Here is a 26156-nt window from a genome sequence, read left to right on the forward strand (position 1 = left end):
AAGATGAAGATACAGGCGTTTTAGAAAAGACAACTGATACTTTACAGAGGTCACATCTAAGGTAGATAAAGTAAGGGAAGTTTGGATGCCATAAAGTTTTTCAGAGAGATTTTAATTAGAAATGATTTTTGCGTTCCGGGGTCAATGTACATTGACTGCTTCTAAGCAGCACGCTGAATACGCGCACAGGTGACATAAAAGCAGCTCGCCAGACGCCTTCAGGCCCTTGGAGCGAACTACAGTTCCCGTCGTGCTCTATGTGAAAGTAGGTCCGCGCAGGCGCGCTGCCCTCTGTCTCTGCGCTGCATACTCCGGGTGGGGCTGTTGTTGCCCGCCCGCGGGACGGCGCCGCCCTCTAGCTCCCCTGACTTCTCCTGGACGGTTAACCTCGAATGAGGAACGAGCGGGGTGGGAAGGGGAGGGCTGCGGCGGCGCGGGCAGAGCCCGCCGCGCCCGGGGCGGGGGGCGGCGAGGTCACGTAACGGCTTCGGGCGTCTGCAGGGGAGGGGGCCTCCTGCGCGCCGCGGCTCGGAAACGGTTAGCGGCTAGTAAACAACAGCTGCGCGCGCACCCGCATCAGCTGGCGCGGGCTCCCGCACCTGCGACCTCCTCCTTAGCCTGGGCCAGCCTGCTGGGTCTTCTCGGCCGAGCCCCAAGGAAAACCGGCGAGAGGCGACCCGCGCCGGGCCCGGGAGGAACGCGCGTCCTGTCACACTCAGTGCAAACACGGCTAGCGGTCGTGGGCTTGAGAGACTCGCGACGACCTGCCAGGACCCTGCTGTGGGAGCTGCCCTGATCCGCTAGCCGCCGCCTCCAGCTCCTTTCCTGGACGAGACCTCTGGGAGGCAGGAATCCGCTCTGCCCCGGCATCCTCTCGTTGCTCTCCTCTTTCTCCATCCTGTAGTGTGGGGGTATTTTCCCGTTATGCATGCGCATCTCTCCCACCAGACCCAAGTGGATTATCGACCTCAAAAACATCGGGTGGCTCAGCACACACCTCCTCCCAACCAGTCCTGTGGGGTATTCACCTGATACACAACAGGTGGCTGGTGCACACCTTTGCGCAATCTGATCCACGCTATACATGCCTGATAAGGGTGGGCCTGCATGCTCTGTCCTCAGCTAGAACCGTGGGACACTCCGCAGATAAAGGACTAACTACCTCATCCGGACCCTGGGGGTTGAGCAGAGGGAGGCGTCACAGCTGCTGTGAGATCATGGCACAGAGCCCCTCAGCCCTGGACCAAGGGAGATAGCTGGGATTCTGAAGAAACCAAGTTACACAGGATTAACATCATTTGGTTCTCATTTTTCTCAAAAAAAAATTATTTTTCATTTACTGGTGGGGCACTTTATAAAACAGTTGGCTTGAATTCTAAGTAGAAGGATTCTTAATTGGGCCTTTGTGGGATGTAAATCAAAGTAATTGAGGTTTTTTTTTTCTATTTTTGCAATCAAAGGTAGCTAGTGTAGGAGGAAGAGTTTTCGTGAGCTTTCCCTTTTTTCTTTGTTGAAAAGGAAAGGAAAAAAAATGCATCCTCCAGAAGCCACCACCAAGATGTCTTCAGTTCGGTTCATGGTGACACCAACAAAGATTGATGACATTCCAGGTTTGTCAGACACCAGTCCGGACCTCAGCTCTCGATCTAGTTCTCGAGTAAGATTTAGCTCCCGAGAAAGTGTGCCAGAAACAAGCCGTAGTGAGCCTATGAGTGAACTGTCTGGGGCCACCACTTCTCTGGCAACTGTTGCCCTAGATCCTTCCAGTGACCGGACTTCCAACCCCCAGGATGTTACCGAGGGTAAGTAGAGACTCCAAGAACAAGCTGTTTCGACCCCTGGGTTGTCCATGCTGAGTAAATAACTACTCGATTCCGCTTTATGATAATCACCTGGAATTAAGGCCCGCGTTTCTGCGGTGCTCTGTGTGTGGGAATCATACCACAGTTAGTAGTAGGTCACTGCAGTAGTCTTTTGGCGTGGGAAGGTGACTGGCAGGAGGGCAAGGCAATGAATATTTCCATTTCCTCATTTTTGTTTCATTTATGACTAAAGTGACTATTTTTGGTTAAAGATAAATAAAAAGTTAAATCGTTTACAATGTAAAAGAAAAATCTAAACTAAAATTTTAATGGGTTGGATGTGTGCTTTCTAGAGAGCTTTGAGGCTTTGATTCCTAAATCAGCGGTTAAGACAGGTTGTTACTTCTTGTGTCTTAGTGGCTTTTTTCGAAGACTTTGTTGAGGCACATAAAATTATTTTTTGAAATTTATGTTTTTATAGAGTATTTAACTGAATTCACTCAAGGAGATGTTATTCTCTTAAACGAGTAGAACTTGCAAGAGGGCCTTTTAGTGCCTGATTCACACATAATTTCCCTGCTGAGCTTTAGATAACTATTTTGTATATTGTATATTGGGTTTTTGTAGTCAGGACATATAAGCCACTTCTGTTCCTATTGACCACTTTCCAGACTTGACCTTGAACTGACTTGTATTAGAACTTTTTATATGATATAGTGGGAAGAGGTGATGCAAAGAGAAAAGTTACTTTTTCAGACTCAGAACTGCCACTTAGTTTTATGCCACATTTGGACCAGTGTAATCTTTTGTTTTTGTTTTTTTTTTTTTGTTGTTGTTGTTGTTTGTTTTTGTTTTTTAAGTTTTTCCCGTAAGAATCTTAAAGACTTTTTAAAATTCTATTCTATACAAGTTTGAAAACATGGCCTGAGCCTCTGACTTGTTAAAGCAAGGCTGACTTACCATTTCCGGTCTCAGGAAATACTGTTCCTCCTGACCTTAAGTAAGTGTTCCGGAAGCCAGAATAGTTTTAGTTCCTCAATTTTGTTTGTTTTTAATGTCTTGAGAAAGATAGACTTGGTAGAGCTTATATTCTAGAATTTACTAATTCAATAACTAGTCATGTTTCTTTTATAGTAGTAGAATGTACTAATTCCTGGTCTAACTGCTTTCCACTGCTTAAACCTTGCACTGGATTATAAACACTATGTTAAAACTAAAATATGAAGTAAAAGATCCTTTTCTACCAATCTATTTATTTGTCTATTTTTATGACAGGATCTCAAGTAGCTCAGGCTGACCTTGAATTTTTTTATGTGATCAAGGATGAGCTTGAATCTGACTCTCCCTCCTAAGTGTTGGGATTAAAAGCCTTTTCAACCACATCCATTTTTATGTGATGCTGTGGATGGAACTCAAGGCCTCTTGCATGCTAGGCAGGCACTCTATCAACTGAACTACATCCCTAGTCTGCACCAGATTACTTCCAAATTATAGTTTTTATCTTTAATTCATCACACTACATTGTTAAAATATGCCAGTTAAAAACTACAATCTACATAAGTCCCTTCGAGGAGTCCTGATACCTTTTTACTCAGTCCTATATTCCAGTCAACATGATCAGGTCTTACATTCTTATACAACTACTCTAGACTGTAACTAAATATCTATATCACTGTGTTGTGTTCATTTATATATTATCTCTCCTAACTGGCAATCCCCAAGGATCACCCTGTCTCTCCCTCCACAGTGTTGATAGGATAGGCACACAGTGCTACACCAACTTTTTACATGTGCACTGGGGAATCGAAGCTCCAGTCCTCATTGTCCATGTTTGGCAAGCACGTTAGGACTGCTCCGTCTCCCTGCCTTTCCCAAAGGGTGTGGGTTAAGGCTACAATAGTTTTCCTTCTCCTCTTCATACTCCATATTAACATTAAAATTTATAGCATTCTGCCTCCTCCTCTACTTATGGAATACTCTCTTACCTTGGCCCCTAAAGCTAGTAGAATTCTAAGGTTAGGTCATAAAAGTGGGATGTGTGGATTATGATGAATTGACAGAAGGAACAATTACACCTGGTATGGCTCATTTTAACATCTGATAATATTTTGTGATACCTTGTATCACAAAAGCAATCAGCTAAACTCAGAATATGGGAAATTGGATGTAATGAGTAGATTCTTCAAAACATGAATGGCTTATGGTAGGAGAGTGATTTATAGATTAAAAAGAGCTATTCCAATCAAATGCAGTGTGTAGGTTTGGTTTGCCTTCTACAGTGACCAGAACAACTATAAGAAGACACTTGGGAGATAATGGTTACTGGGTAGCTAGTGTACATCTGTAGTCACAGTACTCCAGATAACCATATCAGATATATACATACACATACACACACACACACACGAAAGAGAAAGAAGCTTGGAAAACAGTTTTTATTTATTGTTGTTAAGTATGTGAAGAGCCATTTTATTCTCTCAGCTTTTATTCTATAAAGAAAAACTTTTGAAAAGTTGAGTTGTGCACTCAAGAGTCAGACAAGGGCTGAAGAGATGGCTCAGTGGTTGGGAGCACCAACTGCTCTTCCAGAGGTCCTGAGTTTAATTCCCAGCAATCACATGGTGGCTTACAACCATCTGTAATGGGATCCAATGCCCTCTTCTGCTGTGTGTGAGGACAGCTACAGTCTACTCATTAAAAAAAAAAAAAAAAAAAAAAAAAAAAGAGTCAGAGACAAGGTTACCTGCCTAGGCATCATAGGTCCTTGTCAGAAAAAACAGTGTCAGGGGTTACAGCTTATGATAGAGAGTTTGCTGCATACTCACAGTCCTTTGGCTTGACCCAGGGCTGCTTTCTCCCACTGCCCTAAGAAAGGTTGAATTTTTTTTTGTTGTTGTTGTGATTCTCATTTTATTCAAGGGTACTCACTAGATCAGAGAAGCCGGCAGACCTGACCTAGGTACGAAGAATTGCTTTGGTATGAATTTGTATTGTGAATTTCTTTCGCTCCTGATCCATGGCCACTGTCTTTGTTCTATAGTTACACACAATAAACATGTACACAACAGCATTTCTTGAACCCTCCCATGTATAAGCTTTTATGGTACTCGATTTCTAGATACTGATATACAGGGCTTATGTGCAGAGACCCTTGACTCAACTAAAGAAATGAAGAGTCAAATATATAAATAGATGCAATTAATTTGGAACAAACCGAGCAAACTAAGAAAGAGGGAAGGCAGTAATGGGGTGGCCTGGCCTGGAGAAGATGGGCAAACACTGGTGCGCACACACACACACACACACACACACACACACACACACACACACACACACACACTACAGAGATAGACACAGATCAATCTCTCTCTCTCTCTCTCTCTCTCTCTCTCTCTCTCTCTCTCTCTCTCTCTCATTCACTCTCTCTCTCTCTCTTCCTCCCCTAGCTTTTCCAGACATAGTTTCTCTATGTAGTCCTCAGTAGACCAGGCAGGACTCAAACTCTGAGGTTCACCTTCCTCTTTCTCCCAAGTGCATTTTTTTTGGGTGGGGTGTAGGGGGTGGGATAGGATGAGGAAAGACTTGAAGGCCAACTTCAAAGTCTCTCCCCTCGATTCCTACCTCCCTCCCTCCCTCCCTTTCTTCTTCTTCTTCTTCCTCCTCCTCCTCCTCCTCCTCCCCCCCTCCACCCCTCCTTCTCTTCCCCCCCCCCTTCTTCTTCTTTTTCTTCTTCTTCTTCTTCCTTTTTTCCCCCCAAACCCTGCCTGTGCATGGTACTTTCACAGAGAAAGGTGGCACTTCTTCAGAAATTAGATGGTATTCAGCTGCTTGTTGGACTGATACTAAGAGATTGTCTTTGAATAATTTCTAGAGTTCTAGAGTTCTATTTTGGCTTCATTATTCTCATCACTAGGGATTGTTTTGGCATGGATTGGGATTGTGAATTTTTTTGTGCTCTTCATCCACTTTCAATACATTCATCGGACGAGGACAGGGTAATATCTGTACTTATATTATCTGGAATGGCAGATCACATGGCCAGCCTCCTCCATCTTGGTGAGGTCAGTCAGTCAGCAGTAAGATGGCTGACGTCTACATGTCAGCTTCCATCTTGGTGAGGTCAATGGGAAACCGAGTGACAGAAACCTCTTTCAGACGATCTCCCTCAGCCTTGGTCTTCTTCTGTCTTTCTGATCCAGCAAAGTCTACAAGATGCAGCTTGGAACGAAAACTGCTATTTTTGCCATTTTTCTTCCTTTGTTCGATGGCGATGGTACAGATGGCATGAGAGCGAGATGACTGTGAGTTCATAGCCGTGGAGGCCGCAGTCCTGGAGTTGTTGCCCTGCTCTAGACAGGAAACAGTGTCCGAGGCGACTAGCACAGTCTTCTCTGTCAGTCCCACAATCTTTATGCCTTCCTTAGGATCCTCCCGGATATTTATTTGAGGAGATTTCTCACGAGATGAACATAGAAGGTCCAAAATTTCTTCATTATATATCTCCAAGTAAGACACTTTCAGAGTAAATTCAAAGTCAGTCTTTTGATTAATTTCCTTGAAGAGCAGTTGTATTACCCTGGGGATAACGCCAATGGCCGAGTCATGTTCTTGCTCTGCAGTGTATGCACCTCCCATTGAATACGTTTTTCCAGATCCAGTCTGCCCATAGGCCAGGACAGTTGCATTGTATCCTTTAAACACGCCTTTTATGAGTGGAGCTACTGCCGTATTAAAAACCTCTTCCTGTTCAGTAGAAGGGTCAAACACAAAGTCGTAGGTAAATGATTTATCAGTACCAACCACCACCTGAGGCTCTCCGGGCACAAAGGAAAGGCACGTCTGGCAGCCCTCATCAATCTCTTTAGGGACAAGGGGGCGACAACGCAGTGCCACTCTTACAGGAATTCCCTTCACCTCTTCTTTCATGGTACCAGCTCAACAGGTGTCCTTGCGGAGTGAAGTCAGCTCTCCCAGGAGCCTCGAGAGGCTGGCAGGGAGTAGAAAGGCCCTTCTCAGGCCGTAGGAGACCTCGGAACTCGCTGATGCACTCTTCCTCCCAGCAGGATCAGTATATCCTGTCACTCTTAGCCACGGCCTAATGGTTTGTCAGTCCCAAAACTGCAGGGCGAAGTGGTGTCTGAAATAAAGAAACTCCAGCGGAGACAGCGACCACGATACCAAGTCCTAAAGTGCGTACAGCCTGTGAGAAGTGTACGAACGTGAGCACGCAGGACGTGACCGAAAGGTTGAAAATTTAAGAGCTGCCTTTGTAGGCAGTATCTTGTGTTATAGAGGCAGTCCTGGAATTCCCTGGCTATGGATAAGTACCATTGATTGCTACAGTGATTATGTCACTTGATGATAATGGACTGACCCTCTGAACCTGTAAGCCTGCCCCAATTAAATGTGGTCCTTTTTAAAACTTGAATTGGTCATGGTCTTTGTTCACAACAGTAAAACCCTAAGACAGTGGATAAAGACAACCTACCGCCTAACCTGATGACCTGGGTTCAGTCTCAGGACCCACATAATGGAAGGAGAGAACCAATTCCAAGAAGTTATTTATGTCTTTTAACCAGAGTATGCATATGAATTAGCCTACACACACACACACACACACCAAATATGTAACAATTCTGAGAACTATGCAAAATTTAAAATGTTTAAATTATTTTTTATAGAGTAACTGAAGTTACAAGATGAAAGTTTTCAAAAGTGCAGCGTTTAGAGCTGGAGAGTTGGCTTACACACTGTTCTTGCAGAAGACCTCATTGGAGTACTGGTATTCACATGCACACACACTTCTACCCACATGTAAATATACACAGTCAGAAACATATTTTTAAATGTGTTTGTGTGGTTTTTTTTTTATTTTTTTAAACGACTTTATTTTACAAAACAAAGATAAATGTACAGATTTTAAACATTTTTTGCTTAAAATTATACATTTTTGTCAGTACTGTTTTTTCAGACGTTAAAATAATTTTTACATAAAACCATGTGAATATATTTTTTTAGTCAGTACTTGATTTTTTTCAAGGGCTTGACAGTATGCATTGAAAACCTAATAGTTACAATAAGCATAAAGTACATGCAAAACAAAACGCAACATGGAAATAGTCAAAGTCTTCTTGTTTTGTAAATATATGTATATTTTTTTGCTTTCTTTATTTCTTGGACTTCATACAGTCTGTGAGTTGTTTCTGGGGGAGTGCAAGCCTCTAGGGTTAGCATCCCACTATCAGTGACTGCATATTATGTCTGTTCTTTTGTGACTGGGTTATCTCACTCAGGATGATATTCTCTAGATGCAGCCATTTTCTTAAGAATTTGGTTAAGTCATTGTTTCTGGTGGCTGAGTAGTATTCCATTGTGTATATGTACCACAATTTTTGTATCCATTCATCTTCTGAAGGACATCTGGGATCCTTCCAGCTTCTGGCTATTATAAATAGAGCTGCTATGAACATTGTGGTGCATATATCTTTGTTGTGTATTAAAGTGTCTCTGGGATATATGCCCAGAAGTGGAATAGCTGGGTCTTTAGGTAGTACTATATCCAATTTTCTGAGGTATCGCCAGACAGATTTCCAGAGTGGTTGTATTAGCTTGCAACCCCACCAACAGTGAAGAAGTGTTCCTCTTTCTCCGCAGCCTCGCCAGCATCTGCTGTCATCTGAGTTTTGGATCTTGGCCAATCTGACTGGTGTGAGGTGGAATCTCAGGGTTGTTTTGATTTGCATTTCCCTGATGGCTAAGGATGTCGAGCACTTCCTCAGATGTTTCTCGGCCATTCGGTGTTCCTCAACTGAAAACGTTTTGTTTAGCTCTGTACCCCATTTTTTAATAGGGTTATTTGATTCTCTGGTGTCTGGCTTTTAGAGTTCCTTGTACACCTTGGATATTAGGCCTCTATCTGATGTGGTGTTGGTAAAGATCTTTTCCCATTCTGTTGGTTGCCGTTTTGTTTTCTTGACGATGTCTTTAGCCTTACAGAAACTTTGCAATCTCATTAAGTCCCATTTGTTAATCTTTGACCTTAGAGCTTGAGCCATTGGTGTTTTGTTCAGGAAATTTTCTCCTGTACCTATGTGTTCTAAGGTTTTCCCTACTTTCTCATCTAATAGTTTCAGTGTATCTGGTTTAATGTGGAGGTCTTTGATCCACTTACACTTGAGCTTTGTACAAGGAGATAAGAACGGGTCTATTTTCATTCTTTTGCATGCTGAGTGCCAGTTGGACCAGCACCATTTGTTGAATAGGCTGTCCTTTTTCCATTGAATGTTTACTGCTCCTTTGTCAAAAATCAGGTGACCATATACATGAGGGCTCATTTCTGGATATTCTATTCTATTCCATTGATCCACATGCCTATTTCTGTACCAGTACCATGCAGTTTTCAGCACAATTGCCTTGTAATATAGCTTGAGGTCAGGGATAGTGATTCCCGCAGATGTTTTTTTGTTGTTGAGGATGGATTTCGCTATTCTAGGTCTTTTGTTATTCCATATGAAATTGCACATTGATCTTTCCAATTCCATGAAGAACTGGGTTGGAATTTTGATGGGGATTGCATTGAATCTGTAGATTGCTTTTGGTAGGATGGCCATTTTTAAGATGTTGATTTTTCCAATCCATGAGCATGAGAGATCTTTCCATTTTCTGAGATCCTCCTCAATTTCTTTCTTTAGAGGTTTGAAGTTCTTGTCATACAGGTCCTTCACTTGCTTAGTTAGAGTCACACCAAGGTATTTCATAGTTTTTGTAATGATTGTGAAGGGTACGTTTTCCCTAATTTCTTTCTCCACATGTTTGTCCTTTGAGTACAGGAAGGCTACTGATTTGTTTGAGTTAATTTTGTATCCAGCCACTTTGCTGAACTTGTTTATCAGCTGTAGGAGTTCTCTGGTGGAATTTTTGGGGTCACTCAAGTACACTATCATGTCATCGGCAAAGAGTGATGCTTTTATCTCTCCCTTTCTGATTTGTATCCCCTTGATCTCCTTTTGCTGTCTAATTGCTCCAACCAGGACTTCCAGTACTATGTTGAATAGGTAGGGGGAGAGTGGGCAGCCTTGTCGAGTCCCTGATTTTAGTGGGATTGCTTCAAGTTTCTCGCCATTAAGTTTGATGTTGGCTGTTGGTTTGCTGTATATTGCTTTTATTATGTTTAAGTATGGGCCTTAAATTCCTGTTCTTTCCAGGACTTTTAACATGAAGGGGTGTTGGATTTTGTCGAATGCTTTCTCAGCGTCTAGTGATATGACCATGTGATTTTGGTCTTTGAGTTTGTTTATATGGTGGATTATGTTGATGGATTTCCTTATGTTAAATCATGCCTGCATCCCAGGGATGAACCCTACTTGGTCATGATGAATGATCGTTTTGATGTGTTCTTGGATTCGGTTTGCGAGGATTTTGTTGAGTATTTTTGCATCAATGTTCATAACTGAGATTGGTCTGAAGTTCTCTTTCCTTGTAGGGTCTTTGTGTGGTTTAGGTACGAGGGTTATTGTAGCCTCAAAAAATGAGTTGGGTAATATTCCATCTGATTCTATCTTTTGGAATAGTTTGGCGAGTATTGGTGTTATATCCTCAATAAAAGTCTGATAAAATTCTGCACTGAACCCGTCTACACCTGGGCTTTTTTTGGTTGGGAGGCTTTTGATGACGACTTCTATTTCTTTAGGTGTTATAGGGTTATTTAGATGGTTTACTTGGTCCTGGTTTAACTTTGGGACCTTGTATCTCTCTAGGAATTCATCCATTTCCTCCAGATTTTCCAATTTTGTGGAGTATAAGTTTTTGTAGTAGGATCTGATGATTTCTTGAATTTACTCAGTTTCAGTTGTTATGTCCCCACTTTCCTTTCTGATTTTGTTAATTTGGATACTCTCTCTTTGCCCTTTAGTTAGTCTGGCTAGGGGTTTATCAATCTTGTTGATTTTCTCAAAGAACCAACTCTTGGTTTTGTTGATTTTTTTCAATGGTTCTTTTTGTTTCTATTTGGTCTATTTCTGCCCTAATTTTGATTATTTCTTGCCGTCTACTCTTTTTGGGTATATCTGCTTCCTTTTGTTCTAGGGCTTTTAGCTGTGCTGTCAGGTTGCTGATGTGAGCTCTCTCCAGTTTCTTTTTGGAAGCACTTAGGGCTATGAGTTTTCCTCTCAATACTGCTTTCATTGCATCCCATAGGTTTGGGTATGTTGTGTTTTCGTTTTCGTTGAATTCTAGAAAATCCTTAATTTCTTTCTTTATTTCTTCTTTGACCCTGCTATCCTTTAACAGAGCATTGTTTAGTTTCCATGTGTATTTGGGCTTTTTGTTGTCTTTGTTGTTGTTAAAGGCCAGCCGTAGACCATGGTGATCTGAGAGGATGCATGGGAGTATTTCAATCTTCTTATATCGATGGAGGCTCGTTCTGTGTCCAATTATGTGGTCAATTTTCGAGAAGGTGCCATGGGGTGGTGAGAAGAAGGTGTATTCTTTTACTTTGGGATAGTATGTTCTGTATATATCTATTAATTCTAGTTGGTTCAAAGTCTCTGCTAGTTTTGCAGTGTCCTTGTTCAGTTTCTGTTTCCCTGATCTGTCCATTGGTGAGAGTGGGGTATTAAAGTCTCCCACTATTATTGTGTGGGGTGAAATGTATTTTTTGAGCTTTAGTAGGGTTTCTTTTATGAATGTGGGTGATTTTTTATTTGGAGCATATATGTTAAGGATTGAGAGTTCCTCCTGACAGATTACCCTGATAATGAGTAAAAAGTGTCCTTCCCTATCTTTTTTGATAACTTTTGGTTGGAAATTTACTTTATTTGATATTAGAATAGCCACTCCAGCTTGCTTCTTGGAGCTGTTTGCTTGGATGTTTTTTTCCCACCCTTTTACTCTGAGATAGTGTCTGTCTTTGTCTCTGAGATGAGTTTCCTGTATGCAGCAAAAGGCTGGATTTTGTTTATGTATCCAGTCTGATAGTCTATGTCTCTTTATTGGGGAGTTGAGACCATTTATGTTAATAGATATCAAGAAATAGTTGTTTCTGTTTTCTGCTATTATTGCTTTTTTGGGTTGAGTTGTGTCTGTGTTTTTTTTTTTTTCTTCTTTTAGTTTTCTTGTTTAGGAGTTTTCTTGTTCTTACTAGGCTGTATTTTCTCTCATTGTATTGGGTTTTCCACCTATAATTCGTTGTAGTGCTGGGTTTGTGGTCGGATATTTTGTGAATTTTGATTTGTCTTGAAATATTTTCATCTCTCCATCGATGGTGATTGATAGTTTTGCTGGGTATAGCAGCTTGGGCTGGCACTTGTGCTCTCTTAAGGAGTGCATGATATCTGTCCAGACTCTTCTAGCTTTCATAGTCTCTGTTGAGAAATCGGGTGTGAGTCTGATTGGTCTGCCTTTGTATGTTACCTGACCTTTTTCCCTTACTGCTTTTAGTATTCTTTCTTTACTTTGGGCGCTTGATGTTTTTACTATTATGTGTCGGGAGGTATTTCTTTTCTGGTCCAACCTATTTGGAGTTCTGAAGGCTTCTTTTATGCTCGTGGTCATCTCATTCTTGAGGGTAGGGAAGTTTTCTTCTATGATTTTGTTGAAGATATTTACTGTGCCCCTTAGTTGATACTCTTCTCCCTCTTCTATTCCTATTATCTTAGGTTCGGTCTTCTCATTGTGTCTTAGATTTCCTGGACATTTTGGGTTAGGAGCTTTTTGTTTTTTACATCTTCTCTGGCTGTTTTGTCTATGTTTGCAATGTTGTCTTCTGCCCCTGAGATTCTCTCTTCGATCTCTTGTAATCTATTGGAAATGCTTGCTTCTGTGACTCCTGATTTTTTTTTTTTTGGTGTTCTGACTCTAGGGTTATCTCTTTTAGTGTTTTCTTTATTGTGTCAATCTCTGTTTTAATTTCCCTCTTCCTTTTTTTTATTTCTTTGGTTCTGTTTTCCTCTAGTTCTTTGAGTTCTTTGAGTGTTTTTCTTGTTTCTTCTTTAAAAGCTTCTGAATCTTTTTGCTTTTCCTCCCTTTCTTGTTTAAGTAACTCTATCAGCGTCTTTAGGCATGATTTCAGGTCTGTGTCTTCTTTTTCTGGAGTGTTTGGAGTTCCTATGTTTGCTGTTATGGGAGAGCTGGGCTCTGGTGTTGCTAGATTGTCTTGGTTCCCTTGGGATATACTCTTTCTCTTTCCTCTTGCCATTTTGTTGTCAGTGATATGTTCTTGCCTTTCCCTTGTATCTGGTCTGTGTCCCTGGTTCTCCAATGGTTGAGGTGTCAGATGGGTCGAGCCCTGTTTTATGCCTCAGAGTCGTCGGGTGTGAGCAGAAGTTCCAACGTTCTTTTTCTGTTTGCTGGATGAGGCACGGCAGGGCAGGGCAAGGCAGGGGGTGCAATTTCCTTGTGTACTCCACAGAGATCTTTCTGCTCCCCTGCAGCCCAGGTCTCCCACCCACCAGTTGCTCAGCCTCTACGAGCCTCCGTTCCGGGTGGCAGATGGGCCAGGCTCTGCTCTGCGTCCTGAAGTCGCCTCCAGGCGGAAACAGAAGTTCTAATTTTCTGTTCCCAATCGCAGTTGCTCAGCCTCTATGAGCTGCTGATCCGGGTGGCAGGTAGGCCAGGCTCTCTATGTGTTTTTTAAAAAGCAGTATTAAGTCATTAAGTGGCAGGTATTTGGGATTTTCTTTTAGTATTTTATTTTTGTGGGTTTAAGTATGCACCATGAGGCACATGCAGAGGTTGAAGACAGAGGTAAGTCTCTTCTAGCATGTAGGTCCTAGAGACTGAACCCAGGCTTTGAGACACTGACTTTAACCTTTGTCACCTTACTGACCCCTTATGTTTACTTTTGGCTGCTAATTTTAGTCCTTTGTATTTAAGATCTCTTTTTAGTCAACATCTAGCTGCATTCCAGTCTCTAGATTCCTCATTCATCAGTGGCAACTTTTGGTTTGCTGTTTATTGCTGCATTTGATAGTCCTTGGTGTGTTCTAGTGACCTTGAGAAGTCCATATGCAAAAGCCAGTTGATAGCATGTATCTGTTTGCTTTTATAATCATTTGGTACATTTAAGATTTTTGGCTAGATGGCACTTGAGTTTCTTCCATCTTACTAGTTAGGTTTCATAAAGTCTGTGAGTTGTTTCTGGGGCAGTGCGAGCCTCTGGGGTTAGCATCCCACTATCAGTGACTGCATATTATGTCTGTTCTTTTGTGACTGGCTTATCTCACTCAGAATGATATTCTCTAGATGCAGCCATTTTCTTAAGAATTTGGTCAATTCATTGTTTCTGGTGGCTGAGTAGTATTCCATTGTGTAAATGTACCACAATTTTTGTATCCATTCATCTTCTGAAGGACATCTGGGTTTTTTCCAGCTTCTGGATATTATAAATAGAGCTGCTATGAACATTGTGGTGCATATATCTTTGTTGTGTACTAAGGTGTCTCTGGGGTATATGCCCAGAAGTGGAATAGCTGGGTCTTCAGGTAGTATTATGTCCAATTTTCTGAGGTATCGCCAGACTGATTTCCAGAGTGGTTGTATTAGTTTGCAACCCCACCAACAGTGGAGAAGTGTTCCTCTTTCTCCGCAACCTCGCCAACATCTGTTGTCATCTGAGTTTTGGATCTTGGCCAATCTGACTGGTGTGAGGTGGAATCTCAGGGTTGTTTTGATTTGCATTTCCCTGATGGCTAAGGATGTCGAGCACTTCCTCAGATGTTTCTCAGCCATTCGATATTCCTCAACTGAGAACGTTTTGTTTAGCTCTGTACCCCATTTTTTAATAGGGTTATTTGATTCTCTGGTGTCTACCTTTTTGAGTTCTTTGTATACCTTAGATATTAGGCCTCTGTCTGATGTGGAGTTGGTAAAGATCTTTTCCCATTTTGTTGGCTGCCGTTTTGTTTTCTTGACAATGTCCTTAGCCTTACAGAAACTTTGCAATCTCATTAAGTCCCATTTGTTAATCTTTGACCTTAGAGCTTGAGCCATTGGTGTTTTGTTCAGAAAATTTTCTCCTGTGCCTATATGTTCTAAAGTTTTCCCTACTTTTTCATCTAATAGTTTCAGTGTATCTGAATAGAAGTTCCAAAGTTCTGTTCCTGGTCCCTGGATCAGGCAGGTCGGAGGGTGAGCTTTGTGTGCGCACTCTGCAGAGATCTCTCTGCTCCCTGGCTCTCTAGATCTCCTACTCACCAGTTTTTCAGCCTTTACAAGCTGCCGGTCCGGGTGGCAGATGGGCCGGGCTTTGTTCTGCTGGATTAAACTCTTAAGAGACAACTTTAAGAGCCAAACACTTAGTTCCCATAGGCATTCAGTAATACATTATTTAGTGTTTGGACGCTGCTGCCAAAAAGTTGCCCCGAAGTTAGCTGGTCATCACATCCTTTACATTCCTCCAGTGAACACTTACAGCTTTGGGCTCCTGAAGAAGTAATTAGTCTGAGCAAAGTGGTAGGATGTTATACTCTCCCGGTTCATTGTTTGCTTGTGTATTGTACTCATGGTTGTATAGTTCATTCTAACAAGACTGCACACTCGTGCAAGACTTGAGACAGTGTCTTGCATTGTTTCATTACCATGTCTGGTGTCTACTGGGCACTAATAGTATAGAGGGAATTCATGATTCTTTGTGAATCTTGAGGCCCCAATCAGAGGACTCTGCCTTTTGTTCTCTATAACAGTATGAATCCATCAGGAAGGAATGTCATTCATCTTTTAACTTTAAAGTTTTCAGCCCTAAAATATACTAAATATTTACCACTACAGCCATTTTACAGAAATCTGTTTTCATAGTTTTAAATAGTATGTCCTTGCTATCCTTGTTACCTGGTCTTCACAAAAGTAATTCACTCACCCTTTCTGTTACTTGTATGTTATGTGAGATAAAACTTAGAATTTTAAGTCATTTAAATTGAAAATTGTTTTAGATATTTAATTTTATGTGTATGAGTGTTTCCCTTACATGTATGTATGAGCATTACATGCATACCTGGAACTTACAGAGGTCAGAAGAAGCAACAGATCCCCTGAGACTGGAGTTAAAGAAGGTTTGTGTGCCACCATATGGATACTGGAGTTGAATTCAGTTCTGTGAGAACAAGTACTCCTAACCATTGAGCCATCTTCCCAGCCCATTAATTTCATATTTTAAATTATTATTCAGTCTTTTAGTAGCAAACAAAAAAGGTGGGCTGAATCTGATAAATAGGGACAACTTTTACTGGAGAGTGAGCGTCTACTTAGCAGACTCCACCAATAGCAGTAACTAAATTTAAACAGTGAACTGCTCATTATCTTCTGTAAGATGTTGACAAAATTCTGTAAAACAGCCATTCAGAGTGTAGTATGCAGATAGTACTGGGTCACGTTACTTGTCTGAGGAAGGAAGGTAAGAAATTAAAATTTTAGAAGCTTGCATAGCAGCTTAATAGAGCAAACGTATCTGCTGAATTTCATGATTTAAAAACTTGGGATTTATTTGGTGTATCTTCATTTCATTTTCTCATTAATTCACCTTGTTATTCACAAGATTATTAGCATGTAATATTAGCCTAGCCTAGTCCAGCCCAGGCTCTATGAGACCATGTCTTATTAAATAGAAAAAGACTTCATCAGAAATAGTTTACAAAGCAATATTCTAAAACACTATTCTAAAACAGCAGTCAATCACTCTAAAGTACTATTGTAAAACAACAGTTAATCATCTTTCATACTTGTGCCTCATGTGTGAACTCATGAGGACCCATGCCTAACTGAGGAGTTGTTGGTAGCTAACAGCTGCTGGGGAAGTAGGTGAGGGATCATTTTTCTTCACTGGTGTAACCACTGGTAGGTAGCCTGTGTGCCAACTAACCCATACCATGCTCATGAAAGGAACACTAATTAACTTGAGTAGGTCACTTAAAAAATACATGAAACTAGAAGGGGGACTTACTGGAAAGAAAAAATTCGATGTGAGAGGTGCAAAAGAGGGTAAGGAAGGAATATTATCAAAATATGTTCTGTATATTTATAAAAGTGTCCAGGTTCACTCCAACATATAACAAGGACATAACATGCTTCACCATGTTCATAGCAGCTTTATTAATAATAGGCAGAAACTAGAAAGATCCCAGATGTCCTTCAACAGAGGAATGGATACAGAAATTGTGCATTTACACAGTGGGGTACTACTCAGCTATCAAAAACTTCATGAAATTCTTAGGCAAATGAATGGAACTTGAAGCTATTATCCTTAGTGAGGTAACCCAGTCACAAAAAAGTGCAAATGGTATGCACTCACTGAAGCGTATTCTAGCCCCCAAAAGTTCTGAATACCAAGAAACAATTAACAGATCTTATGAAGCTCAAAGAGAAGGAAGGCCAGAAGGTAGATGCCTCAGTCCTTCTTAGAAGGGAGAGCAAAACACTCAAAGGGATGAATACAAGGTCAAACAGAGGAGCAGGGATTGAAGAAAAGATCATTCTGAGACTGACTCACCTGGGGATCCACCTCATATGCAGCCACTAAACCCAGGAACTATCACTAATTCCAAGAAGTGCTTATTGGCAGGAACCTGATATGGATGCCTCCTCAGATACTCTGCCAGAGTCATACAGATACAGTTGAGGATGCGTGCAGCTAACCATCAAACTAAACACAGGACCCCAATGAAGGAGCTAGAGAAAAGACTAAAGGAGCTGAAAGTGTTTGCAAGCTCATGGGAAGAACAACAATATCAACCAACCAAACCCTTCAGAACTTGTTTGACTAAAACACCAATCATTAAGCACACATGGAGAGACCCATGGCTCTAGGTGCATATTCAGCAGAGGATGGCATTCTCTGGCATCAGTGGAAGAAGAGGACTTTGATCCAGCCAAGGCTTGTTTTCCCAGTGTAGCGGAATGCCAAGGCACTGAGATGGAGAGGGTGATTGGGAGAGGGAGCACCTTCATGAAAGCAAGTGGAAGGGAAGATGGGAGTGGGGGGGATAACATTTGAAACATAAATACAGTGAGTATCCAATAAAATATTTTTTTAAAAGTGTCCAGGTAAATGAATTTGAGTGCTGGCTAATATTACCACGATTTAGTGAAATTATCCACTTAAAGCCAGATGTGGTTGTGCAGTCCTTTAATCCCAGCACTAGGGAGACAGGAGCAGGTAGATCTGTGAGTTTAGGACAGCCTCATCTGTATAATGAGCCCCAGACTGTCTGGGACTACATAGTCAGACCTGTTTCAAAAAACAGTATCTGAAAGCCTACCAGAAATATTGTGAAAACAATCACATGTTGGAACTGCTTCAAGTACTTTCAAGTATTGCCTTTGCTATTTGTTATAAATGCCATTTGAAGTAAAGTAAATACTGTGGGTGTATAGCCATCAATTGGACTTAATTTGAAGGTTCCACCTCAGGTATTTATTTAGCTCTTAATAGCAGAGAAAGTACTTTGAATGCCATCTAAAAACTGCAGGAGTTTAGGAGAGATTCGTATGATTTGAATTTCAAGCCCAGAATTCATTGTTCCTCACTTAGGACTCCCAGTGAGCACAATACTTTCATAAACTGTTATCCTATGTGGTGTGTGGTCATCTGTGTATAAGCTAATGAGAGAATTCTGTAAACAGGTGTATGCAGATGAACACTATGAAGTGTGGGCTCATGATATCTAGTCTTTTGTATTTGTGTTCCATTTTTAAAATGTTTTTATTTTTATTGTATATGTATTGCTATTTTGCCTGTATGTATGCCTGTGTGCCATGCGTGTACCTGATGCTCATAGAGGTCAGAAGAGGGCAGTGGATTCCCTTGGACTGGAATTACAGATGTTTATGAACTTCCATGTTGATGTTAGGAATCAAAACTCCAGGTTCTCTGGAAGAACAGCCACTGCTCTGAACAGCTGAGCCATCTCTCCTGCTTCTGTGCCCAGTTTTTAAAGAAAATGTACCTGAACCTTTGGTCAATTTTAATTTTATATTTTATTTTTAAACCAAATTCTATTTAAATTTAAATATGCTACAAAATGTTTAACATCTGGGGGATGTTCTCTGGAGTGCACAAAATGGCACTTGTCATATTTCATATTTTAAGATACTTAGAGTAGTTAAATATCAGGGTTTTTGCTTTCTGCTGACTAATACTTTTCTTATATCATGAACCCAACTTTAAAAATTCATGCTAGAAGAAGCTTAAAACTATCTCAAGGTGGGCATTGCACCTCTTACTTCTGTACTAAGGAGGCTGAAGCAGGAGGATCATAATATCTAGACTACCTTAGGCTACTATCAAGACCCAGTCTACAAACAAAGAGGGAAAAAATTAAAACAAACCTGTTAAACAATCAGATTTTATGCTTCTAGGCTGGGCATGCTGGCACGCGCCTTTAATCCCAGCACATGGGAGGCAGAGCAGAAGGATCTCTATGAGTTTGAAGATAGCCTGGTCTACAGAGTAAGTTCAGAATACTCAGAGCTACATAGTGGGACCCTGTCTCAAGCCCCTGCCCCAAAAAAACAGCCAAATAAAAATTAAAGATCATATGGCTCCAGGATATTCGTATATAACTATCAATTTCTGAAAACCAAGATTAATAATACATATGATTTGACCAAAATCTGAGTATGTTTGCCATTGGATAGAATAATTAAAATATCTTAAAATTTGATAATTTTTGTGAAAATAAATTTCTACTACGGACTTATCCTTGTTCCAGTCTTTTCACTATATTTAACTCATCCTTTTTCTCTTTTTTTAATTGGATATTCTCTGTGTCTACATTTCAGATGTTATCCCCTTTCCCCCAATCATATCCTTCTTCTCCTTCCCACTGGCTCCATGAAGGTGCTCCCTCTCCCAACCACAGAGCCTTGACATTCCCCTACACTGGGAAAAGAAACCTTGGCTGGATCAAAGTTCTCTTCTCCCATTGACGCCAGAGAATGCTGTCCTATGCAGCATATGCACCCGGAGTCATGGGTCTGTCCATGTGAACTCATTGGTTGGAGTTTTAGTCCCTAGGAGCTGTGGTGGGTTTGGTTCATTGGTCATTTTGTTCTTCTCATGAGGTTGCAGACCCTTTCAGTTCCCTCAGTCTTTTCTCTAGCTCTTCCTTGGGATCCCCATGTTCAGTCTGATGGTTAGCTGCAAGCATCCTCCTCTGTATCAGTATGGCTTTGGCAGAGCCTCTGAGGAGGCATCCATATCAGGTTCCTGCCAGTAAGCATTACTTGGGATCAGCAATAGTACATTGGTTTAGTGGCTACATACGGGATGGATCCCCAGGTGAGGCAGTCTCTGAATGGTCTGTTCTCCAATCCCTGCTCTTCTATTTGTCCCATTATTTCCTTCCATGAGTGTTTTGTTCTCCCTTCTAAGAAGGACTGAGGCAACCACCTTCTGGCCTTCTTTCTTTTTGAGCTTCATAAATTCTGTGAATTGTTTCTGGGGTATTCCTAGCTTTTTGGGCTAGTATCTGCTTATCAGTGAGTACATACCGTGAGTGTTCTTTTTTTGACTGGGTTACCTCACTGAGGATGATAACTTCAAGTTCCATCTATTTGCCTAGGAATTTCATGAAGTCATTGTTTTTCATAGCTGAGTAGTAAATATGTAAATGTACCACAGTTTCTGTATCCATTCCTCTGTTAAAGAACATCTAGGTTCTTTCCAGCTTCTGGCTATTATAAATAAGGCTGCTATGAACATGGTGGAACATGTGCCCTTGTTAGATGTTGGAGCTACTTTTGGGTATATGGCCAGGAGTGGTATAGCTGGGTCCTCAGGTAGTACTATGTCCAATTTTCTGAGGAACGGCCCAACTGAATTCCAGGCTTTTACCAGCTTACAATCCCACCAACAGTGGAGTGTTCCTCTTTCTCCACATCCTCACCAGCATCTGCTAGAACCTGAGTTTTTTTTTTATCTTAGCCATTCTAACTGGTGTTAGGTGGAATCTTAGGGTGGTTTTGATTTGCATTTCTCTGATGTCTAGGGATGTTGAGCATTTCATTAGGTGCTTCTCAGCCAATTGATATTCCTCAGTTGAGAATTCTTTGTTTAGCTCTGTACCCCATTTTTAATAGGATTATTTGATTCTCTAGAGTCTTCTTGAGTTCTTTATATATATTGGATACTAGATGTAGGATTGGTAAAGATTTTTTTCTCAATCTTTTGTGTGCTGTTTTGTCCTTTTGACAGTGTCCTTTGCCTTACAGAAACTTTGCACTTTCATGAGGTCTTATCTGTCAATTCTTGCTCTTAAAGCATAAGCCATTGGTATTCTGTTCAGGATATTTTCCCCTGTACCTATGTGTTCTAACCTCTTCCCCCACTTTCTGTTCTGTTAGTTTCAGTATACCTGGTTTCATGTGGAGGCCTTTGATCCCCTTGGACTTAAGCTTTGTCTAAAAGGAGATAAGAAAGGATAATTTTACATTCTTCTGCATGCTGACTGCCAGTTGAACCAGCACCATTTGTTGAAGAGGCTGTTCTTTTTCCATCAAATGTTTTTAGCTCCTTTGTCAAAGATCAAGTGACCATAGGTGTGTGGGTTCATTTCTGGATCTTTTATTCTGTTCCATTGATCTACCTGCCTGTCTCTGTTCCAATACCATGTGATTTTTATCACAGTTGATCTGTAATACAACTTGAAGTCAGGAATGGTGATTCCCCCAGAAGTTTTTTTTATTGTTGAGTATAGTTTTTGCTATCCTGGATTTTTTATTATTTTAAATAAATTTGCAAATTGCTCTTTCTAACTCTATGAAGAATTGATTTGGAATTTTGGTGGGGATTGAATTGAATCTAGATTGTAGGCAAGATGACCATTTTTACTATGTTGATCCTTCCAATCCATGAGCATGGGAGATCTTTCCATCTTCTTAGATCTTTAATTTTCTTTTTCAGGGATTTGAAGATCTTGTCATACAGATTCTTCACTTGTTTGACAGGGTCACACCAAAGTATTTTATATTCTTTGTGACTATTGTGAAGGGTGTCTGTCAATTCTCTAATTTCTTTCTCAGCATGTTTGTCCTTTGAGTAGAGGAAGGCTACTGATTTGTTTGAGTTAATTTTATATCCAGCCACTTTGCTGAAGTTGTTTATCAGCTGTAGGAGTTCTCTGGTGAAATTTTTGGGGTCACTTGAGTATACTATCATATCATCTATAAATTGTGATATTTTGACTTCTTCCTTTTCAGTTTGTATCCCCTGCACCTCTTTTTGCTGTGTGATGCTCCTCTGGCTAGTACTTCAAGTACTATGTTGAATAGGTAGGGGGAGAGTGGACAGCTTTGATTTTAGTAAGATTGCTTCAAGTTTCTCAACATGTAGCTTGGTGTTGGTTACTGGTTTGCTGTATATTGCTTTACTATGTTTAGGTATGGACCTTGGATTTCTGCTCTTTCCAAGACTTTTAACATGAAGTGGTGTTGAATTTTGTCAAATGCTTTCTCAGCATCTAAAAGAGATGATCATGTGGTTTTTTTTTTCCTTTGAATTTGTTTATATAGTGGATTATATTGATAGATTTTTGTATATTGAAGCATCCTTGCATTCCTGGAATGGAGCCTACTTGATCATGGTGAATGATCATTTTGATACGTTCTTGGATTTGGTTTGTAAGGATTTTATTGAGTATTTTTGCATCTATTTGTATGAGGGAGATTGGTCTGAATTTGTCTTTCTTTGTAGAGTCTTTGTGTGGTTTTAAATGAGCATAATTGTGACTTCAAAGAATGAATTGGATAGTGTTCTCTCTGTTTCTATTTTGTAGAATAGTTTGAAGAGAACTGGTATTAGGTCTTCTATGAAGGTCTGATAGAATTCTGCACTAAACCCATCAGGCCTTGGGCTTTTTTTTTTTTTTTTTTTTTTTTTTTTTTTTTTTTTGAGAGGCTTTTGATGACTGCTTCTATTTCTTTAAGGGTTATGGGACTGTTTAGATGGCTTATCTGATCCTGACATAATTTTGATACTTGGTATCTGTCCATTCCCTCTATATTTTCCAATTTTGTTGAGTATAGCCTTTTGTAGTAGGATTTGATGACTTCTTGAATTTCTTCAGTTTCTGTTAGGTCTCTCCTTTCATTTCTGAGTTTGTTAATTTGGATACCCTTCTATGCTCTCTTGTTAGTCTGGCTAAGGGTTTTTCAGTCTTGTTGATTTTCTCAAAGAACCAGCTCCTGGTTTTGTTGATTCTTAGTATAGTTCATTCTGTTTCTGTTTAGTTGATCTCAGCTCTGAGTTTGATTATTTCCTGCTGTCTGTTCCTCTTGGGTATATCTGCTTTTTGTTGTAGAGCTTTCAGGTGTGCTGTCAAGCTGCTAGTGTGTCCTCTCTTCAGTTTCCTTTTTGGAGCAAATCAGAGCTATGAGTTTTTCTCTTAGCACTACTGCTTTCTTTGTATTTCTATAAGTTTGGGTATGTTGTGCCTTCATTATCATTAAATTCTAAAAAGTCTTCGATTTCTTTCTTTATTTCTTCCTTGACCAAGCTATTGTTGAGTAGAGCATAGTTTAGCTTTCATGTGTATGTGGGCTTTTTGTTGTTGTTGTTGTTGTTATTAAAAACCAGCCTTAGTCCATGGTGATCTGATAGGGTACATGGGATTATTTCAATAATTTTGTATCTGTTTTGTGATCAACTATATGGTCAGTTTTGGCAAAGGTTCTGTGAGGTGCTGAGAAGAACTTTTGTTTTAGGATGAATTATTCTGTAGATGTCTGTTAAATCCATTTGGTCATAACTTCTGTTTGGTTCACTGTGTCTCTGTTCAGTTTCTGCGTCCATGATTTGTTTGTCCATTGATGAGAGTGGGGTGTTGAAGTCTCCTGCTATTATTGTCTGTGGTGCAATATATGCATTGAGCTTTAGTAGAATTTCTTTTATGAATGTGAGTGCCCCTGTATTTGGAACATAGATGTTCAGGATTGAGAGTTCATCTTGATAGATTTTTTTCTGTGATGAGTAAAAAGCACTCTTCGTTATCTTTTTTGATGACATTTGATTGAAAATCTATTTTACTCGATATTAGTATGGCTTGTTTACTCTAGCTTGTTTCTTGGGACCCTTTGCTTGGAAAATTTTTTCCCAACCTTTTACTCTGAGGTAGTGCCTGTCTTTGTTGTTGAGATGAGTTTCCTGTGTATAGCAAAATTTTAGGTCCTATTTACGCATCCAGTCTGATAGTTTATGTCTTTTTATTGGGGAATTGAGTCCATTGATGTTAAGAGAGGTTAAGGAACAGTGATTGTTGTTTCCTGCTATTTTTGTTGTTATAGATAGAATTATGCTTGTGTGCTTTTCTTCTTTGAGGCTTGTTGCAAGAATATTAATTTCTTGTTTTTCTCAGGGTGAAATTTCTCTTTCTGTAGTGAAGATTTTTCCATTTATTATCCTTTGTAGGGCTGGATTTGTGGACAGATATTGTGTAAATTTGCTTTTGTCCTGAAATATCTTGGTTTCTTCATTTATAGTAATTGAGAATTTTACTGGATATAGTAACCTGGGCTGGCATTTGTGTTCTCTTAGGGTTTGTATGACATCAGTCCATGATCTTCTAGATTTTCATAGTCTCTGTTGAGAAGTCTGGTGTGATTCTGATTGGTCTGCCTTTATTGTACTACTTAGTATTCTTTCTTTGTTTTGGTGTTTTGAATATCATTTGTCAGGAGAAGTTTCTTTTCTGGTCCAATCTATTTGGGATTTGGTAGGCTTCTTGTATGTTTGTGGTCATCTCTTTCTTTAGGTTAAGGAAGTTTTCTTCTATAATTTTGTTGAAGATATTTACTGGCCTTTTTGTTGGGAGTCTTCACTCTCTTCTACCCCTATTATCTATTTAGGTTTGGTCTTCTCAATGTGTCTTGGATCTACTGAATGTTTTGAGTTAGAAGCTTTTTGATTTTTGCATTTTCTCTGACTGTTGTGTCAATGTTTTCTGTCATGACTTTTGCGCTGAGATTCTCTCTTCCATCTCTTGTATTCTGTTGGTGATGCTTGCTTCTATGACTCTGATGTCTTTCCTAGATTTTCCAACTTCATGGTTGTCTCCTTTTGCAATTTCTTCATTGTTTCTATTTTTGTTTTCAGTTCCTTTATCTGTTTGGTTGTGCTTTCCTGTGGCTCTTTACGTGTTGTTTGTGTTTCCTCTTTCAGGGCTTCAACTTGTTTGCATGTGTTCTCCTGGCTATCCTGTACTTCCTTAAGTGTACAGTACTTACTTATGTGCTTCTCAAGGACCTCCATTATCATTATGAAGTATGATTTTAAGTTTAAATCTTCTTTTTCTGTGCATTGGGATATGCACAATTCGCTGTGGTGGGAAAACTGGGGTCTGATGTTGCCAGATTGTCTTGGTTTCCATTTCTTAGGTTCTTGTGCTTGCCTTTTGCCATATTTTATCAGTGATGCTAGGTGATCTTGTTGTTTCTGACTGGAGCTTGTCTCTCCTGTGGGCTTGTAGGCCTGAGGGCTCTGGAGGGAGATTGTTCCTAGATGTTCAGCTCTCTGGGTAGGCAGTGAGTTCTAATGGCAGTGGGCTGTCTCTGGGTTTGGGCCCAGGTAGCACTGCTACCTGCTCTCTGAGAGTTCTTGGTGGTCTGTCCCAGGATAGTCAGTGGATAGGGAGTGTAGACTCACCAGTGGGCTCAGAAGTGAGAACACTTCTGTGGCCCCTCCAGGTGCCCAACAATCTGTGGGCAGGCTGCCAGTCCTGATGAAACTGGGCTGGGTCTGACCTTGAACAGAAAGAATTTGTTCCCACACAGTACTGCTACCTGAGCTCTGAGAGTTCCATGTGGTTTCTTGCAGGATAGACAGTGGAGAGGGAGTGTGGACTGACCAGTGGGCTCAGGATTGAGAGCTCTTCAGCCTGTTTAACTCATTTTATTTTTATTTTTTTTAATAAACGGCTTGAATCAAACAAAACACTGGTTATCGTAAATTCTAAGTTCAGTCTAAAAATACATAATTGCATAGGGTGGTACAGTAAGTTATAATTTAAAAATAATTACCCCAAATAGTCTTGTCCTTTTAAAGAAAGACTATTCTGACAATTTAAAGATAGTTACAAATAAATGTTTTACTGAAACTATTACCATTTGGTCCTAGTATAGACAATACTGTGGGAAGGATACATTAAAAATACTCCTTTGCATAAAGGCCCCTGGCCTGACCTCAGCATCTTACTAATTTTAAATGCCACACATTTTAAAAATGTAACTGGAAATATTTCAAACTTGCACAACTCTCCAACATCCACGTCTCTAAAACTGAAATACAAGCAAAGCATTTATGCAGCTCTTGAACCTGTGTGTGAAAAGGAGCTTGACCCTACAGTGACTCTGCTGAGAGTCATCTTCCGTTGT

General features: G+C 40.4%; 1 protein-coding gene across 2 annotated transcripts in view; it reads left to right on the forward strand.

Moving 5' to 3' along the window:
- Positions 1–512: 512 nt before the first annotated feature.
- The window catches only part of SLC12A6 (solute carrier family 12 member 6), a 100092-nt gene continuing 74448 nt past the window's right edge, over positions 513–26156 (forward strand). For both annotated transcript variants that reach the window (XM_080931249.1, XM_080931250.1), the window contains exon 1: positions 513–1802. In XM_080931249.1, the coding sequence (XP_080787375.1) occupies positions 1532–1802 (271 nt within the window). In that variant the 5' untranslated portion in view covers positions 513–1531. The remainder of the gene's footprint in view (positions 1803–26156) is intronic.

Source organism: Micromys minutus, assembly GCF_963924665.1.
Source record: "Micromys minutus genome assembly, chromosome: 17".
Lineage (NCBI taxonomy): Eukaryota > Metazoa > Chordata > Mammalia > Rodentia > Muridae > Micromys > Micromys minutus.